At 45.5% G+C, this 19,051-nt stretch overlaps 2 protein-coding genes and 1 pseudogene across 5 annotated transcripts; 2 read left to right on the forward strand and 1 right to left on the reverse strand.

Annotated features, from left to right (window-relative positions):
- The first annotated feature begins 232 nt into the window (after positions 1–232).
- Positions 233–3,481, forward strand: LOC103637788 (endoglucanase 16-like). The gene is made up of 5 exons (NM_001301474.1): positions 233–526; positions 642–854; positions 1,395–1,595; positions 2,421–2,675; positions 2,816–3,481. The coding sequence occupies exons 1-5, from the start codon at positions 233–235 to the stop codon at positions 3,479–3,481; spliced, it is 1,629 nt and encodes a 542-aa protein (NP_001288403.1).
- A 6,614-nt stretch (positions 3,482–10,095) lies between these two features.
- LOC100275233 (uncharacterized) lies at positions 10,096–19,047 on the forward strand. Of its 4 annotated transcripts, none has more exons than NM_001350149.1 (13): positions 10,096–10,280; positions 10,397–10,477; positions 10,587–10,789; positions 11,620–11,798; positions 12,222–12,300; positions 12,688–12,822; positions 12,943–13,092; positions 15,441–15,551; positions 15,635–16,555; positions 17,009–17,281; positions 17,629–17,838; positions 18,208–18,362; positions 18,502–19,047. In NM_001350149.1, the coding sequence occupies exons 1-13, from the start codon at positions 10,151–10,153 to the stop codon at positions 18,833–18,835; spliced, it is 2,961 nt and encodes a 986-aa protein (NP_001337078.1). In that variant the 5' UTR covers positions 10,096–10,150; the 3' UTR covers positions 18,836–19,047. The 4 variants fall into 4 exon arrangements, with proteins under 4 accessions (NP_001337078.1, XP_035818061.1, XP_023156738.1 ...); XM_035962168.1 differs by having other exon boundaries at positions 10,097–10,280; positions 11,620–11,916; positions 12,933–13,092; positions 18,502–18,996; XM_023300970.2 differs by having other exon boundaries at positions 10,097–10,280; positions 12,933–13,092; positions 18,502–18,996.
- LOC103637789 (uncharacterized) lies at positions 13,357–15,434 on the reverse strand (annotated as a pseudogene).
- Positions 19,048–19,051: the final 4 nt, after the last annotated feature.

The following is a 19,051-nucleotide window of genomic DNA, read 5'->3' on the forward strand; positions in this document are numbered from 1 at the left end:
CTCCTGCCGCCACCTGCTACGTAGCATACGCGGACGGACGTACCACCAAACCCCCACCGAACTAGCTGCCGGTCCATCGCGCTACGCCGCTACCTACGACGATCGGGCAAGCGAAGCGCGCGAGTTCGACGTCGTCGTCCTCTGGCATCATCTCTATCCGCCGTCCTGTGGTATCGTCAGCAGCACCGGTGTCGTCGTCGTCGATCGTTTCCGGTTGTGAGGAGAGGCGGCGATGAAGAGGACCACGAGCAGGAGCGGCGCGTCGCCCGCCGCCGGCCTGTGGCTCCGGCCGGGCCGGCTCGGTGAGGTTCTCGCCGTCGCGACTCTGCTGGCCTCGGCGTTGCTGCCGTCGGCGGCGGCTGCGACCGACGCGCCGCCGCCGGCGTCGTCGCCGCGGCACGACTACGAGGACGCGCTGCGCAAGAGCCTGCTCTACTTCGAGGCGCAGCGGTCGGGGCGGCTGCCGCACGGCCAGCGCGTCACCTGGCGCGACCACTCGGGCCTCACCGACGGCCTCGAGCAAGGGGTACGTTCGTTCGTACAGTACGTACGCGGGCGAGGGGCGACCTGACGGCGGTGCTTTGTTGGGTTGGAACTTGGAACTTGGATCCCGATTTTGATCGACTGCCGGCCTGTTTCAGGTGGACCTGGTGGGCGGGTACTACGACGCCGGCGACCACGTCAAGTTCGGCTTGCCCATGGCCTTCACCGTCACCATGCTCTCCTGGAGCCTGCTGGAGTACGGCGCCGACGTCGCCGACGCCGGCGAGCTCGCCCACGCGCTCGAGTCCATCAAGTGGGGCACCGACTACTTCATCAAGGCGCACACCAGGCCCGACGAGCTCTGGGCAGAGGTATACGAGCAATTCACCATTTACAGTAACAAATTAAATTAGTACCACTCACAGTCACTGCACCTACCTAATCACATGATCGTGGGCTAGAAAACTGTGTCTTAATTGGTTTGGTAATAAACAAGCAAGATAATACCCCAGTCATAGCCAGAGCGACCAACAAACATGCATCCACACAGCAGTCATGGTTGCAGAGTTTTTTTTTTTTTGAAGATTCGAAAGGGGGGGGTGGGGGTGGGGGGGGGGGGGGGGGAAGAGAACATTTGTTAGGTGGTGCTACTGCTAGGGGACAACCAAGCTGCGGTTCGGAACGCGCAAATCTCACACGCTCCATGATTGTGCTTCCACATGGGGGATTATTAGCTAGCTGCGGCGAGCTGTTTTTTTTATTTGTATATTCCGGCTCCTTTTAACTTTTATAATTTCGGAGGCGGGCGGGCTGGCTCTGACTCTGAACTAAGCTACGTACCTAGCTCATGTGCTCATGGACGACGACCGACGCAATGATTGACCGCGGTATATGCTATGCCTGGCTGCCAGGTCGGCGACGGCGACACGGACCACTACTGCTGGCAGCGGCCGGAGGACATGACGACGTCGCGGCAGGCGTACAAGGTGGACCGCGACCGGCCAGGGTCCGACGTCGCCGGCGAGACCGCGGCCGCCATGGCCGCCGCGTCCATGGTGTTCCGGGAGCACAACCCGCACTACGCCAGCCTCCTCCTCCACCACGCGCTGCAGGTGGGTGTACTGCCTTACTTTACTCATCATGATGTGACAGACTGAAACGTACCTTAATTAATCACTGCTAATGATGGAGGAGATTAGTTACCGCACCGCACGGTCAGCGTCCCCCCCGATTCCGATTGGGTCAGAACTACCTTACTTTTTTTTTTGTCGTGCGGCGTGCCGGTCGGTCGGAGCCGCCGCCGCACGATTTTCTTTCGCCCTCCTCCTGGTTCACACTCCTGGTTAGCTCTGTGCAGCAGCCGGTTCGGCGCACGTGGCAACTTGTCACCGTGCGTGACGACGTCTGGTCAAGGGCGGGTTGAACTTTGAACCGTGTCTGCGTGCGCGCGCGTGTGAAAACTTGCTGTCCTGTCGGTCCACACGTGGGGCCCCACGCCGCGGACATAGCATATGCTACTCTCTACCAGTACCAGGGTTAGGTTAGGTGGGTACTACTGATTAAGCTCCTCAGCGTAACCACCACATTCGGTCACGTTGTGATGGGATCGACCGATAGATAGCTACTCCAGCATCGATCTCCTGCAAAGCTAGCCAGCCATGTATTACAACGATGCACTGATGATGATGGATCATCGATCCATCGATCATGCATGGCAGGCAGAGCTAGGCCATGCCACTACTGGAATAATATTAGCTGGTTGGTTAGTACGTACTCATTAGTAGTACTGGGGGTGTGAGATGAACAGTCACTAGCTAGTAGTCTAGTACTACTGATCCCCCAGCTAAGCTAGCTAAAGCTACTAGCTTTGAACAATAATGATCGAACCATCCATGGACAAAAACTGATCCCACGCACCTGCCGCGCTGTACTTACAGCTGTTCGAGTTCGCCGACAAGTACCGGGGCAAGTACGACAGCAGCATCGCGGAGGTGAAGAGCTACTACGCCTCCGTCAGCGGCTACCACGACGAGCTCCTCTGGGCCGCGCTCTGGCTCCACCGCGCCACCGGACGCGCCGAGTACCTGGACTACGTCGTCGACAACGCCGACGACTTCGGCGGCACCGGCTGGGCCATCACCGAGTTCAGCTGGGACGTCAAGTACGCCGGCGTCCAGATCCTCGCCGCAAGGGTACGCGTGCTAGCTGCGTATATGCTACTGTTTTTTTTCCTTTCTTTCTTTCTTTCTACCCTGAATATATAATATATATTAAAAGGACGTACATACAATACAAGTGCTTACGTGTCGTCGCGCGCGTGGTTTCATTTCAGCTGCTGCTCAGCGGGGAGCACTCGCCGCGGCACAGGGAGACGCTGGAGCAGTACAGGGCGAAGGCGGAGCACTACGTGTGCGCGTGCCTGGGCAGGAACGCCGCGGACGGCAACGTGGAGCGCAGCCCCGGCGGGATGCTGTACGTGCGGCAGTGGAACAACATGCAGTACGTGACGAGCGCCGCGTTCCTGCTGTCCGCCTACTCGGGCTACCTCTCCTCGTCGTCGTCGTCGTCGTCCGTGACGTGCGCGGCGGGCGGCGGCTCATCGGCGGCCGCCAGCGCCGGCGAGGTGTTCGCGCTGGCCCGGGCGCAGGTGGACTACGTGCTGGGCAGCAACCCGCGCGGGATGAGCTACCTGGTGGGCTACGGCGCCCGGTTCCCCGCCAGGGTGCACCACCGCGCCGCCTCCATCGTGCCGTACAAGCACAGCAAGGAGTTCATCGGCTGCGCGCAGGGCTTCGACGACTGGTTCGTCCGCAAGGGCGCCAACCCCAACGTCGTCGTCGGCGCCATCGTCGGCGGGCCCGACCGCCGGGACCGCTTCAGGGACCACAGGGAGAACTACATGCAGACCGAGGCGTGCACGTACAACACGGCGCCCATGGTCGGCATGTTCGCCATGCTCAACAGGCTGGCCAGGGACGAGGCGGGTGTAAATAGATAGCCATATATATACAGGGGGGGCTTGTACAATTTTTATTTGGCCCTATTCTTTTGTTCATTCTTTTCTACGGAGGAAAGTAGAAGTGAAGTGAAGGCACTCTCTTCACAGGAAATTATTTGTATACGATTTAAAAAAAAGATAGGAGGAGGGATTTGGCAAAGCAAATGTAAATTCCCTCCCCGTAAATATGAGAGAGAGAGAGAGAGAATACGAAGAATGTCTTATATATAGTTATATAAATCAAATCACCTCTTGCCTCCCAAATCATCACTGATGCTCATGCCCGCAATGATCACAGAATCTTGTAAAGAAATTTCAGCATGGCGAGGCACCTATAATCAAGTATGTTGTTCTGAAGAAGTGAAGAGTACCCGATATATAAAGAAAGTCTGATATTCTTTTTATTTAATTAGAAGAAAGCCTGATATTCTGCAGACAGAGTACTGAACGAATATTTGTATCGTCCAGAAAGATCTCGAGTGCGGTCGTCTTTTTCACGCTGGCGACGATGCAAAGGAGAACTCTTTCAGCTGCAAAGTTTGCAGGGGTAAATGGCGTGTTGTGTATACCGGAAGTGGCCGTTCTTGGACCATTGTTGTTTATGACGAGCATTTCAAATTTTTTTCATTTCAATCATTCTTTTGATATCAGAAGAGATTCGCATCACGTATCAGTAAATACTAGCACGTCTAAATCGACATACGATTTTGAACTCAATGAAAAACCGATCGACCTAATAACCGACTAAACCAATATTGTTCTATTTATATTAGGGACCCGGACGCGAAACACAGACTAGTGCATCAGAAATGTAAATAACCAAACTACCAAAGTATAGTCATTAATCATTATAAACATATATATTTTCTTGTTGTATTACAAATTAGAAAGTATTACGTCTACCTAATCATATGATCTCTCATCCATAAAATCGGTTGTGTAACTCATTCATCTTAACAAAATCAGACAAATAAAACTCAAAGGTAGTTTTCGTTGACGGTTGAAAACGTGGCATTGATTTAAGTGGTACCAGTTCTATATTTTTTAATTATGTCTTCTACTAGTGTCTAAATCTTATATAATTTTAAAAAACCGATAATTATATAATATTTTTTAATTTTCCTATAATTTTAGGAGTAGCAACTTAATTATTAAAAATCAAAAACTATATAAATGAGCTTAATATTTTGTCTCTAGTTTATTTCTTATCTTCTGATGCTTAAAATGTTTCTATAGCTAAATAATACTAGTACTAAACTACTAAAATTTTCGTTGATTTTATTAAGCAAGTTAATTGATCTTTCTTCTAATTACTGACTAAATTAATTTTACATTTGTTTTTAGAACAACTTAGTAAATAGAAATAAAATGATCTCCATTTTTTACAAAGACATTCTCTTAGCTAACTAATATATACATTTTTTTAGAATTTCCTAAGAACTTTAACTGTAGACCTATATATAATTCTAAGAAATATTTATGTAAATTATGGGTCTAGATTGAAAGTTATGATACAATTTTAGAAATATTTGTGAATGTTAGTTTACCTAGGAGAAGATTTATGTAAAAAATGGAGATTATTTTATTACTGTTTGGAAAGTTTTTATGAAAAAACAAATGTATATTTGATTTGTTTAGTAATTAGAAGAATCACCATTTAATTTGCTTAATAAAATCAATAGAAAATTTTATTAGTTTATTAATAATATTATTTATCTCAAACTCTAAGCCTTTGAAGATAAAAAATGAATCAGATATAAAAAATTAAGCTCTATTTATGTAGTTTTTTTATTTTTTGGTAATTAATCTATTACTTCTAAAGTTTTAGGAAGATCAGGGTGAATTTTTATGTAGTTTTTTTATTTTCAGTAACTAACATGTTACCTAATATTTTAGGAAAACTAGGGTGAATAAAGTATCTAATTACTATTTTATGTAAATTTATATAAATTTTGGATATTATAATATGATAGAATTAAAAAGACAGAACTAATGCCACTTAAATTAGTGTCACGTCATTAAAACTGCACTTAAAATTGTTCAAAAGAATTATTTGTCTAGTTTTATAAAGCTGAAGGGTTAAACAATCGATTTTGAAGATGAGGGTTGAAGTAGACCACCCTTTAAAGGTTAGAGAGTTATGTAAACTTATTCCAAATTAGAAACTATACGCATTTTCTACAATTTGAGCTTCAATATTGTTCGTGTTATCATGATCTCCATATATGACTGCCTAGAAAGTTTGATCTTCTTTACTGGTTTGATGTCCTTTAACAATAAATCTATTAAAGTCACCTTTCTGACTCTACACAAACTATCTAAGTCCTTTTTTTCTTCTTGTGCTTTTCATAACCAAAATCATATTTTTCAACTCATGAGGACATGAAAAATAAAAATGGTCTTCCTATTTCACGAGGAATAAACATGGCCAAATTAATCAATTAAATTAGTACATACCTAATAAAATGAATATATTATTTAATTAAGGAAAAAGTCCAAATTACTCCTCTTACCTACAAACAATGCCCACATAAAATATTTTTTAGTTCATTTTACGTCTCCACTACTTTAAGTTGGTTCAATTTACCCCTTAATAAAATTTGTCTTTTTTTTCTTTATGTACAAACAAAGTTTTAGTTCAAATTTTGTTGGCTAGTAGCCAAGAGCATAATTTAGCCTAGAAAAATGTATTATAAACTTTTAGAATTATTTTGATATGTTAAGGATCGCATAAGATAATAACTTTAATGGTACAAACCTAAATATAAAATAATGATAAAATTTTTTAACATGTTTTTTAACGTAAGTTATGGTGTCATCAACCACCTAAAAAATATGAACTTCAAATTAAACTTTTACATAGAGAAACGCAAAAGACAAATCTTATTACGGGGAAATTGGTAGGTAATCCTAGATAGGCATTTCAATGAAATCTATACATTTAGGATATCTAATCGACCATTGGACTATGATTCAAAGAAACAAATGTTTTGGTTACTTTAGAATGTATTATAAATTCTTTTGTGATGCTTATTTTTATTGAAATATCATATTCGTATCAATTTTAATGAACCAGACTTTCTACATAGGACAAGCCTATTGGCAAGAGGATAGAAGTTCAAAATTCTGAACAAGCATAAGCAAAGTTGGCAACATCATTAATGGGCATGGAGAACATTGTGCGCGTCCGCGAGCACAAAGATTCATGGAGCATGGTTGTGTTGTGTCGCATGAGCGCGATTGTGGTGTAAAGATGACAATGGAGATCGAGAGAAAACTGTATTAGAGAAAGTATAATAAGGTAATGTAGACATGCTTAAGAGATGTCACACTGGATTTACGGTGATGTGGAAGAAAGAGAAGGTAAGAGAGAGAAAAAACGGACTGCTCCCTAGTAGCCCGGTGAGATTGGGTTGCACGCTAACTCCAATATTGTTTGTGAAAGAGAGGGGTAGACAAAGTATTAAATGTTTGTATAGTGAGAGAGTTATTATACGAGCATGCTTTTAGAGCAGGTATACTAATAGGCGAATGGCCTGCCTAGTCATCACAGGAGCTGGTGTGGAAGAGAGGTAAGTAAAAATCCAGTGAACCGGCGCTTCAGCGTCCGCCTAGCTGCTCACAGGAAACGAGGTCTATTGGCCTGTTTACCACGGCTTCCTAGCGATTTATCAGACGCATAAGGAATAGAAAATAAATAGATGTGAACCCAAATATTCTTAGGCAGTTATAGAGCTTGTTATTATATCAGACAGACTATTAGTAAGCTGACATGTAAAGTTTGTAGCCGGTTCATAGGCTAAACCATTAACTTGCTCTTAGTTAGTTATACGTGGCATGACAACATTCTAAACCCCACTAAGAGCTATATTATTAAACTTGCTATTAAAACAACTTCAAAAAAGATATAAACCTACTCTAAAACAAATATTAGAAAAATACATATATTTTTCCTCGCTCCAACAAATCTCTCATCATCCTATGAAAAAATTAGTGTCCCTCATCCGCCCCTTCCCTCCCGCATATTTTCACATGAGTGATTCCATCCCAATCCGCCCCTCGCACACATCGAGCAGCAGGCTCCCGTATTTTTTTCTCTGTGTGCGACGAAACCTATAGACACTGAGGAAGACGAGGGAAGGAGGAGACCGAGGGCAACCAAGTCCGTTAGTCAGCGACAGGAGGATATGGGTGGCCGCGTAGCGCCAGCGTAGGCGCAACGGCTCCTGGGCAAAGAAGTCATCGCTGGTCGTGGCGGGCTGTGGCGGCGACGACTTGAAGAATGGGTGTGGGTGTGGCGTGGCGTGTAGGGCGTCACCGCCGCATGCGGCTTCACCGGTAGCCAAGGGTGAAGTTTAGGTTGTACCTAACGGATGCAAATGCACCCCTAAAAATGCGATTCTATATAAACAGTTAAAATTTCACCACATATATATCTCTAGAAAAAATTAGTAATGCATTCACTAGACCAATTACAATCTCATCAATTTTGCTCTAGATTCGCTACTGCCGGCAGCGGCTGTGGATTCAAGGGAAGCAGCGGTGGTGGATTGAAGGGCTGTGGCTGTAGAGTGTAGGTTAGCGTTTTGCTTCATCAGGTTTGTGGTTCCTAGTGTAAACTAAAAAATGTTGACTGTGGCCTATAGTGGTTATGAACTGATTTGCTAGCCCTTATTATTCTGCTGCAACTCATAACAGCTTTTATGGGTTGCGTGCCATGAAGGAGCTCGTCTTTGCTCAACCTAGCAATGTCATCCCTTGGTAGTTGACGCGTGGATCTAGTACTGATGTAGCTGCCAATAACTAAATTGTTCATTTCAGCTTGTATATTGATGTGTGTTAATCTGTACCTTGATTTCTCCTGTTGACGAGCAGCTGATGGCACCAGTTCTCAATATACCTGGCGGCGTGCATACACAACAAGGTTCTTTTTTGGCCTAGTTTTCAATTTTAACTCTTTGTTTAGAGGAATTGTTGGAGTACACATCATAATCCACTTCTAAAACTGTTTAGCCTGCTCCCGGTAATCATTTTTTTGAGGCAATGACATTCTTTTGGAGCTGCTCTTAGAAAGGGTTGATATGAAAATTGGGCCAAATGGTAGTGCCACATGGCCCCACACGTCAACAAGTGAAGAGGGAAAATAGTAGGAGATATTTTAGTCTATAAAAACACAGCGGTCTATATGTGGATACTTTTTTTTTATAATATTCTACACGTGGACATTAGCATGCCTGATAAACAATCTCATCATAGTTTAAACTAACTACAAACTAAGTGCCTCTTTAAATAAGGGACTAACAATTAGTCTATATTTTGAAATACTAATTAGAAAGGCTAAACATAGGCTAATTCTAGACTAATAAGAGCTAATGATGGTTATTTGATGGTTACAATCTACTAGCTAAGTGGCCATGCGTTGCTACGATATCTATATATTATATGGATAGAACTTGTTTAAATGAAATAGTTTGTTTAAACATGTTCTAAAATTTTACAACAATTTAACAATTTATGCTATATTTCAACTGGTCGGTGTGTCTGATCTCAACATATTTACCACGTAAAATGTATAAATATATTTCATTTGTCAAGTGAGAAATCATAATTTTAATTCCCCATCATCTTTCGTGACGTGGCTTGGATGACACCAAACACTAGCCCTTGTTCTGTCCTGTCACCATCAGAGTAAGCAGCCAAAAGTCCCGAGTGACCTATGAAGATGGTGACGACGGTTGTCCTTCTCACATCCTCGTGACTTCAGGCCTTACACTCGTGGGAGGCGGTGGCACCATGAGGGTGCTCGTGTGGCCACCCATCCCCTCAACCAAACAACTACAATCTCAAATCGAACCCAATTAATCTCAAATTTACCAAATTAAAGACCCATGTAACTCAATCGATGACCTGACATGACATGCATGAGTCATCGTCTTGCTTGTGTTGTTGTCTACATGTACGAGAGCATCATTGTTGTACGCATATACATATCCAAATGGAATGGACTTGCTCGGCGGCATGTCGTCCGACACAACTGAGCATGGTCTGACCCATTGTCCATCAAGCCCGTGCCAGCTTGGTCCGATCACTGTGTCATGCTTGGACCTTATGTGCGACACGATGGGCTAGGCCCGATACAACCTAGTTTTATTTTCTCCATTTCTTTAATAAAATTATCTATATTATGGCTTGATTGTAGAATATAAAACACAAAGCATATGTGCTATGTTGACTAAATGGTTGTGAATATGTATTTAGAGCCAACAAATATGATTTATTTAAACACATGGGCTTTTATAGCCCGTCGGGTGGTGGGACGCCCACATAAAGCGAGAGGTGCATGATACGGGTGATGTACTGATGTATGAACAAACTCCTGCGTGTAGAGATTTTCTTGTATTAGCCTATTTTAGTTTTTTTTTGTAAACTGGGTCAATTTTAGTTTGGGAACGACATATTTTTCACTTGTGTGCTTTGGAAACACCAGTGGAATTGGTGGGCTTTGGAAACATCAGTGAATTGGTGGGCTGGGCTCGCGGCCTCGTGTGGACAAGCCACCAGGCAGCCCAGCCACACGCCTTCTCGATAACCCCCGAGAGCAAGCGAACCAAAACCACAAACAGCAAGGGCGCTGCGCGCTAGCAGAGGCGCTGAGCTGAGCTCTCAGCCATGGAAGTGGTCGATCTCTCCCCCACGTCCCGCCCCCTCTCACCGCTCCTCTCCACCGCACCCGCCCGCCGCCTCCGCCTCCTCCCTCCCCGCTGCGTCGTCGGCCTGCGCGCCTCTCCCCGGACCCGAGGTACCTTCCTCCTCATCCGTCTGGCGAGACGCTTACCCGTTCGAATTCATCCGTTCGTGCTGTCGATTTCTGAGGTGGCCCTGACTTGTAACGTGGGGCGTATGATGTTGTGGCAGGACTCGGCTGCGTTGGAGGTAGTCTCAGCAGAAGGCATTCTTTTTGTAAGAACGGATTCTTCGCAACAAGCAGTTCGTCAGGTTTAGATACTCAGTGTTATACTGTTTGTTTTTTATTAATCGATAATAACTAGTATGCAATTGGAGCTTCAGTAAGGTTTTGTGATGCATTTTTTTTTGCAACCTGCAGCCTCAGTAGAACCCGCTACCCAGGAATTGGGAACAGCGGATGCAGTGGAGTGGAGTGGGGATGCCATACGTCGGCGTTTCCTTGAATTTTATGCAGCCCGTGGCCACAAGATCCTTCCGAGCTCGTCGCTTGTGCCTGGCGACCCAACTGTGTTCCTTACCATAGCGGGAATGCTTCAGTTCAAGCCTATATTCCTCGGCAAGGTGCGACATGCATTGTGTTAGTGAAGGCTTGTGTGCTTGTGAAATGCGGCACCACATGAGACCTAAGGGCATGTACAACCTGAGACTTGGTTCGGTTTTTAAAATACAAGAGACAACTAAGAGACTGCATAATACAACTGAGACTCTGGGATACTAAATGTAGCTAAGAGACAACATGTACAAAGAGTCATGAAGAGCCGTTCTCTTGTATTTTTTTCACTTAGCCACTTAGAAACCTCTTAAGAGACCCCATATTTTTTTCACTTATGATTTATGAACTCCGCTTTGCATGTGGTCAATAAAATTGGAAATGTTGCACAAAATGGCTAAGTATCAATGCGATCGCCTACAGGGACATCTGATTTTTGGGGTTGGGTACACGAGGACGAGGGCTTGTTTGGGAATTTTCTGGAATATGAACTAATAATCCTTAGACATCAAAATATGTCACTGACCCATCTACTCCTGGTTCAAAGTTGCCCCACTTATTTTTTTCTAGGAAATGGTTAATTGATAACTATCTATTCTTGCCTTTCTTTTATGACACGTACAAGTTATTTGCAAAAATTTAAAAGTTGAAACTTCACGGTTGCAAGTGCATTTCTAATTATTTATACACAATCAGTTACTAGAATCAGTAGAATAAGCCATTGAGCATGATCCTATATTTTCTTTTGTACATCTGTAACGATAATAATATACCACCTATGATCAATTTCAATGCAGTCGTGACATTCAGACTCGAACTAAGATTCTGACCTCGACTGGAACAGGCACTGTTTCCTGTTTCATTTTACTTCATTCCAGGTCTTTTGTGTTGCTACTTACAGGAACCTAGGCGTGTGCCACGCGCCACTACCTCTCAGAAGTGCATACGGACAAACGACATTGAAAACGTGGGTCGCACTGCTCGACATCAGACCTTCTTTGAAATGCTTGGGAATTTCAGTTTTGGTGATTACTTCAAGAAGGAAGCAACCACATGGGCATGGGAGCTGGCAACCAAGGAGTATGGAAATTTCCTTTATTCTCCATGGAGCATGACCTCCATATTGGTGAATTATAAACTGTCCATCTGAAAACTTTACCATGTTCTGCGCACTGTCATAGGGATGTCATTCAAATTTGTATGCCTCTACAATCTCAGACTCTCAGTGTTGTCCTATCGCATTGTCATGTCAGGTTTAGTTATCTTACGTTGCTCTTCTTTTACCTGGAAAGATAAAACTAACATTTTAGCCATGAATGTGTGATTTATTTAGAACATGGCCAGATGATTACTAATGTTGTAGTTCTGTTTGATTTGTATCAGTGCTAATAAATTACCTGTCGGGCTTATGTTTCCAGCCATTCAGAAAACTTTTGTACCCATCGGTATTTAGTTCTTTCATTTTACAAGGTTTGATATATATTTTTCATTCTCTTTCTTTAGGTATGGATTGCCTGCAGAAAGGTTGTGGATTAGTGTTTTTGAAGATGACAATGAAGCATTCAACATCTGGCACAATGAGGTCAGCTATCTAATTTTATAAATGTCTTCAACCATATTTCATTGCCAATCCAGGATACAAGAGCATCGTGCACAATTAGACAGTGAGACATGTCTTATCATATTTCATGATTTATGACTATTTGAAAGCTTTATATGTTCTTCGATAACAGTTTAGAGGGAGGGAGGGAGGGAAACTGGAGTGAAGCAGGAGTAGAGATATTCTTATGATTCATTTAATCAGCTTAAACTGCCAAAGCATGCATACTATGTTCAGGAGATGCAAGGGCTATATTTTGTAACACTGCAGATGCTGTGTGACCTGGGGACGATATGTGTTTCCTTTTTTTATTGTACAAAGTAGATTTGCAGTATGAGTAATGCATTATATATCTATTCCTCTATGAAGGTTGGTGTGCCAAAGGAGCGGATACAGAGGATGGGTGCAGAAGATAACTTTTGGACTAGTGGCGCAACTGGACCTTGTGGACCTTGCTCTGAAATTTATTATGATTTCTATCCTGAGAGAGGATCATCAGATGTGGTATGTAATGATTCTGTGGTATTAGTGGCTAAGAGATTTATAGTATATGATTTTTTATGTTTTGTCCATAAGAGGTTATCTGATAACTGAAATTAGTGATATCCATATAGTTGTTTGCAGGATTTGGGCGATGATAGCCGATTCATTGAATTCTATAATCTTGTCTTTATGCAATATAACAAAAAAGACGATGGATCTCTAGAACCGTTGAAACAAATGAACATTGATACAGGAATGGGCCTTGAGCGTATGGCACGCATTCTTCAAAAGGTATTACCTCCTGTAGAAGAGTGAACTGTTGTTGTATTGATAATAGATGAGATACAATATATATATATATATAGACTCAACCCTAACCCTAATGGGCCGGCAGCCCAACAGTGGTGCCAGCCCACATACACTCACACACACAGTCTAACATCCCCCGCAGTCGCAACGGGGGCACTACACACGATGAGACTGGAGTAGAGGCCGAAGGTAGGAGCCGACGGGTTGAAATCCCCCCGCAGTCGCAGCGTCGTGATGGTGCGAATGTTGAGGCTGGAGTAGAGACCGGTGTGTGCTCTAAGAAGACGATAGCCCCTAGATGCCGAGGTAGCCGAAGTCGAGGTGGTTGCGGTTGGGAGACGCGCAGCAGAAGCCTGATCTTCGGGAGGGGTCGACGTTCGAGCGTCAACGATCGGCAGGGCGACACAACAAAAGGGCGCCGACATGCTGACCTTCCTGCTTCTTCGATCGTCCGGGCGTCAAGGAGCCCCGCCAGGGAGGCCGATAGTAGCGCACGCGTCTGCGCCGGTCATGGTGTCCGCGCCTGTGGCAGAAAAGAAGGGGAAACGACAGATCCGGCCGGGAAGGCCACGACAGCGACAGATCCAGCCGGGAAGACGCGATCCAGCCAAAGGGACGGCGGATCGAGTCGTAAAGGTCACAACAACGTGGATCCGACCGGGAAGGCCGCCGCAGCGATAGATCCAGCAAAGGCGATGAAGGGGGTGGGCGGCGGGGCGGGTCCAGCCGAGAAGGGGCCTGCGCCGGACCTGGCAAGGGGTGTCGACGACACCGGTAACGGGAGAAGCTCAAAGGGCCGATGTTGCACTAGGCCCGGCGATGGCAGCACTGCGGTGGCTGCATAGCACGCGCGAGGAGAAGAAGACGCGTGGGGGCGCGGACGCCGGGAAGGGTGCTGCGCTGGGGGCGCGTACGCCAAAAAGGGGCCGCCGGGCACAACCGACAGTGGCGGGGAGTGGCCGCCAGGGGGGGCAGCGCGCTGGGGAGGGGCGCAGGCCAACGCTGAGCGCCACCATGGGAAATAGAGGGAGCTGGGGAAGGGGTGGCGCCATGGGAAAGTTGTAGCCGCTACTCCCCTGCGCTAGAACAAAGAAGATGTGGAGGGAGAAGATGGTGTGGGGGAGAGGGGCCAGGATGGCTGGCGGCTAGGGGGTGGGAAGGGGATGGCCTGGTCGATGATCTCGCCGAGCGATGGCGGCTGCTGCGACTTCTGCAGCTGGTGAGCCGCGGCCCTGTGCTCCTGCGGTGGCTTGCCGAGGTCCAGCGCGGGCGGCGAGTCCGGCAACTCGGCGACGGGCGCGGAGCCGATGCGCTCGGGCGGCGGCGCAGGCGTGAGGAGCTGCACGACCTCGACGTTCCAGAGCACCCAGTCCTGTGTGGTGGTGCGGTGGGGCACGTCGTGGGTGACGGAGTTCCTCTAGGGCGGGAGCCCCCCGTTGGCGCGGAGGAAGTGGCCCGCCTTGGTGCGGAGGCGCGCCTGGAAGCTGTCCCGCAGGGGCTCCCAGTCCACAGATGCGTTGGCCAGGCGCGGCGCAGCGGGCGCCGTTTGCGTCACCTTCCGCCCCGTCATCCCCAGCAGGAACGGCTCCCCAGAGGCGGTGAGGTAGCGCCCATAGCGGCTGCGCAGGCGGACGACACCCGTGCTGTGCGGCGCCGCCTCGACGGTCCACCGCGCGTTCGCCGAGTACCCGTCCCGGTCCTGCGTCACGCGCACCTCGTCCGCGTACAGGAACTTGACGTGGTGGCTCCTGAGGCGCACCACCTTCGCGCGCGCGAACAGCTCCATCGGTGACGGGAAGGGAGGAGAAGCCGGTGAGGAGTCTGGACTGAGGACTGGAGGATGGATGCCGCTGGGGAGAAGGGCCGCCTCGGGAGGGTTGGAGGAGCCTCCCGGGGCGGGGGCGGGGAAGCCGGTGGTGGCTGGGGGTTGGAGGAGGGAGATGGCGGCTGGGATGTGGGAGGAAGGAAACCCTAACCTAGCCTGATACCATGTAGAAGAGTGAACTGTTGTTGTATTGATAATAGATGGGATACAATATATATAGAGACTCAACCCTAACCCTAATGGGCCGGCAGCCCAACAGTGGTGCCGGCCCACACACACTCACACACACAGTCTAACACCTCTCATTTTATTTCTCAGAAAATATTTATGTCATGCCTTTTTTATTAAGCTGTGATCTAACTAAAAGGGCAAGCCTAGTGCAGTGGTGAGAGCTATGTCACTGAGTTACTAGGTCGCGGGCTCAAAGTAGCCTCTTTGCATTCCGGGCACTGGGTCTGCCTTTTTTTTACCATCTAACTCAAGATTGTTGTCATGGATCATATAGGTTCCAAACAACTATGAGACAGACTTGATTTTCCCAATTATAGAAAAGGCAGCTAGCATGGCGATGGTGTCCTATGCAAAAGCTGATGATGCCACAAAGACAAATCTCAAGGTGGTTTATTCAAGATGCAGTGTTTGCTATATGACAAATAAGGGGGACACATAAAATGTCTGATTGCATTTCTGTTTTTTCAGATAATTGGAGATCACATGAGAGCAGTTGTTTATCTCATATCAGATGGGGTAATTCCCTCAAATATCGGGAGAGGATATGTTGTTCGAAGGCTAATAAGAAGAGTAGTTCGGATGGGTAGATTGATAGGAATAAGAGGTGACGGGCATGGAAACTCTGAAGGTGCATTTTTACCTTCACTAGCTGAGGTAGTGATCAGCCTTAGCACTGAGATAGATTCAGATGTTGAATCACGACGGAGATCGATCCTTGGAGAACTTCAAAGGGAAGAGATGCGATTTGTTCAGACTTTGGAAAGAGGAGAAAAGTTATTAGCTGAACTTCTGGATGAAGCTTTATTAAATGCTGGTAATAATGGAAACAAGCCTTCCTTATCTGGAAAAAATGTTTTCCTTTTGTACGATACATATGGTTTCCCAGTAGAGATTACAGCTGAAATAGCCAGTGAACAAGGCGTTACTGTTGATATTGAGGGATTTGATATTGAAATGGAAAACCAGAGGAAACAATCTCAAGCTGCTCATAATGTAGTCAGACTTTCTGTAGGAAATGAGACCGAGATAGTAAAGAACATCCCGGATACTGAATTTTTGGGATATGATTCTCTCTCTGCTTCTGCTGTCATTAAAGGTCTCCTAGTTAATGGAAACCCAGTTAATGAAGTTTCTCAAGGTTCTGAAGTAGAAATATTATTAGACCGGACACCGTTCTATGCTGAATCGGGTGGTCAAGTTGGAGATAATGGTTTCTTATATGTGAATGGAGGGGAAGATAGAAGACAAACAACAGTTATAGAAATCAATGACGTCCAAAAGTCTCTGGGAAATATATTTGTGCACAAAGGCATGATTAAGCAGGGGTCTGTAGAGGTTGGCAAGGAAGTAGATGCTTCTGTTGATGCAAAATTGAGGCAGGGGGCTAAGGTATGAAATTGATGGCAGTGCATCTGCTTCTGTGGTTGACCTTTTCAATTTGGTCCTCATTTTGTTTATTTGGAAATGCATTATCTACAGTTCTTAATTGATCACATCAATTTTCAGTGGTTTTCAATAAACAAGAAAAAAGAATATGTAACATATATATAGTTACTTTCATCTGTGTCATGCCTTCTGACAGCATCCATACAACATCTCTGATTATATGCAAATCTGTACAGGACTACTGTTTGTAACTTATATTTTGTGACCGGTCATAGCTTAGCTTATATCACATGTGACATGTCTGTTTATAAGCAAATTTGTTGTAAGAAATCAGACATGAACTCTTTATTGTCTCTATTATCATGTCACAGGGGCTAATCTTGTTTTTTCCACCACGGATGAAACTAAGGGGCTAATCTTGTTATATAACTTATTTCTGCTTCCTGCACTTTGTAGGCTCATCACACTGCAACACATCTACTACAATCTGCTCTTAAAAGCGTAGTTGGTTCAGAAACTTCACAGGCTGGTTCCCTTGTGGCGTTTGACCATCTCCGATTTGACTTCAATTTCCATCGCCCACTTTCTGAAGAGGAATTAACAACAATTGAAGCACTTATAAACCAATGGATTGGCAATGCAGCACATGTTGAGACAAAAGTCATGGCTTTGCAAGATGCAAAAAATGCTGGTGCGATTGCAATGTTTGGAGAAAAATACGGTGAACAGGTTGGTATATCTTAAAACGAGATCATACCCAAGATGGGATATTGCATTGGTGTGACAAAAGGAATCATGAAAAATTCTTGCATGGCATATCTGAATTTAATGGGACAACTGATGATAAGAAAATAATTATGAATGGTAGAGCAATTTAATTAATATTTATGGGTGTTAGTAGTGGAGACACAGCTCTCTTACATGTTAAAGAAAAAAGGAAACAGTGGAGACTCTGGAGTAGTCAGTGTTTGCAAATCTGGATCTTGATTTTTTTCAAGATTTATACTTCAGTTTTTTAGATTTTAGATACTAGAAGCATTGTCAGTTGTTAACCCTACATTATTTTATTTGTCTAGGTCAGAGTCGTAGAGGTTCCCGGGATCTCATTGGAACTCTGTGGTGGGACTCACGTCAGTAATACTGCTGAGATTCGTGGTTTCAAGATAATTTCAGAACAAGGAATAGCTTCTGGGATCAGAAGGATAGAAGCAGTTGCAGGTGACGCTTTTGTTGACTATGTGTGTGCTCGGGACAATTACATGCGGCGCTTATGCTTATCCCTTAAGGTATGTGGTATGCATGCTGTAAAAAGCTTGTATGTTACCTTGTGATTTATCGTGCATTTATTGGTGAGTTTGGCAATTGGTCATGCATCTGATGGTATTTGTGATCTGTTCAAATGGACTTTGGGTTTTCTGTTTCAAGTGTTTCTAACCCATTGTACATGAAACCTGCATGTCTATTCTTCCGATTATAGGCACATTTGGTAACCGACTCCATGTCGGTTACAAGTTTACCCACGAATCACTGGATTTGAGACATGTTGGTTGATGGCAATAGCCACCCACACCACATTTGATCCAAATTATGTTTCTCCATTTACAGTTTTTCTGTTGATGTTTTAACCACATGAGGTGTGACATATGTATTTTCAGGTTAAGGCTGAAGATGTGAACAGTAGAGTAGAAACAATTCTTGAAGAGCTAAGAGCAACCAGAAACGTAGCATCATCTCTACGCAGCAAAATTGCAGTGCTAAAAGCAGCTTCTCTTGCAAGTAGAGCTACAACTGTGGAGCCCCAGAATGTCAGGTACTTGCTTCAGTTATCTATCAATTGCGTCCTTCGTATCACTACGCCCTGTCTGTAAAGATGTCACGTTCTGCTAATAATAAACTGAGCATAATCGTGAAAGTTGGCAAAGGTGATCTAACCAATCAGTTTTCTATAGGATTGTGGTCGAGAACATGGGTGATGTCGACGCAGATGGGCTGAAAAGCGCCGCGGAGTATCTCATAGATACCCTCAAAGACCCTGCTGCGGTGATTTTAGGATCAAGCCCAGGGGATGGTAAAGTCAGCCTGGTTGCTGCCTTCAGCCCTGCAATCGTCGAAATGGGGCTGCAGGCCGGGAAGTTCGTGAGTGGCATAGCCAAACTCTGCGGCGGAGGCGGTGGAGGCAAGCCCAATTTCGCCCAAGCTGGGGGGCGGAAGCCGGAGAACTTGCCCGACGCCCTTGAGAAAGCCCGAGCTGAAATTGTGGCACGGGTATCAGGTTCGAGCTGATTCTCCGCTGCCTCACACCTGATACTGGAAGTATAGGGATAGGATTCATATGAAATGTATATGTAATTGTCATTGGCATTCTAAGCGAAAACACTTGTATTTCTCCCTACCTTGCCGTGTACGCTTTCTGCAGATGACGGAGCAAATTTTGTAGCTTGTAATTGTAACTAGTGGCCGAACAGAACGGGGAAAAGATCAAATCTTCACACAGCAAAA

The sequence above is a fragment of the Zea mays genome, chromosome 9 (assembly GCF_902167145.1).
Source record: "Zea mays cultivar B73 chromosome 9, Zm-B73-REFERENCE-NAM-5.0, whole genome shotgun sequence".
Lineage (NCBI taxonomy): Eukaryota > Viridiplantae > Streptophyta > Magnoliopsida > Poales > Poaceae > Zea > Zea mays.

Excerpts from the sequence above, each read along its gene's own strand:
- LOC103637788 (NM_001301474.1), top strand. The coding sequence starts at position 233 with ATGAAGAGGACCACGAGCAGGAGCGGCGCGTCGCCCGCCGCCGGCCTG. Across the intron at positions 855-1,394 it reads CCGACGAGCTCTGGGCAGAG|GTCGGCGACGGCGACACGGA; the intron begins GTATACGAGCAA and ends CCTGGCTGCCAG. Across the intron at positions 2,676-2,815 it reads TCCAGATCCTCGCCGCAAGG|CTGCTGCTCAGCGGGGAGCA; the intron begins GTACGCGTGCTA and ends GTTTCATTTCAG.
- LOC100275233 (NM_001350149.1), top strand. The coding sequence starts at position 10,151 with ATGGAAGTGGTCGATCTCTCCCCCACGTCCCGCCCCCTCTCACCGCTC. Across the intron at positions 13,093-15,440 it reads TGGCACGCATTCTTCAAAAG|GTTCCAAACAACTATGAGAC; the intron begins GTATTACCTCCT and ends TGGATCATATAG. Across the intron at positions 16,556-17,008 it reads AATTGAGGCAGGGGGCTAAG|GCTCATCACACTGCAACACA; the intron begins GTATGAAATTGA and ends TGCACTTTGTAG.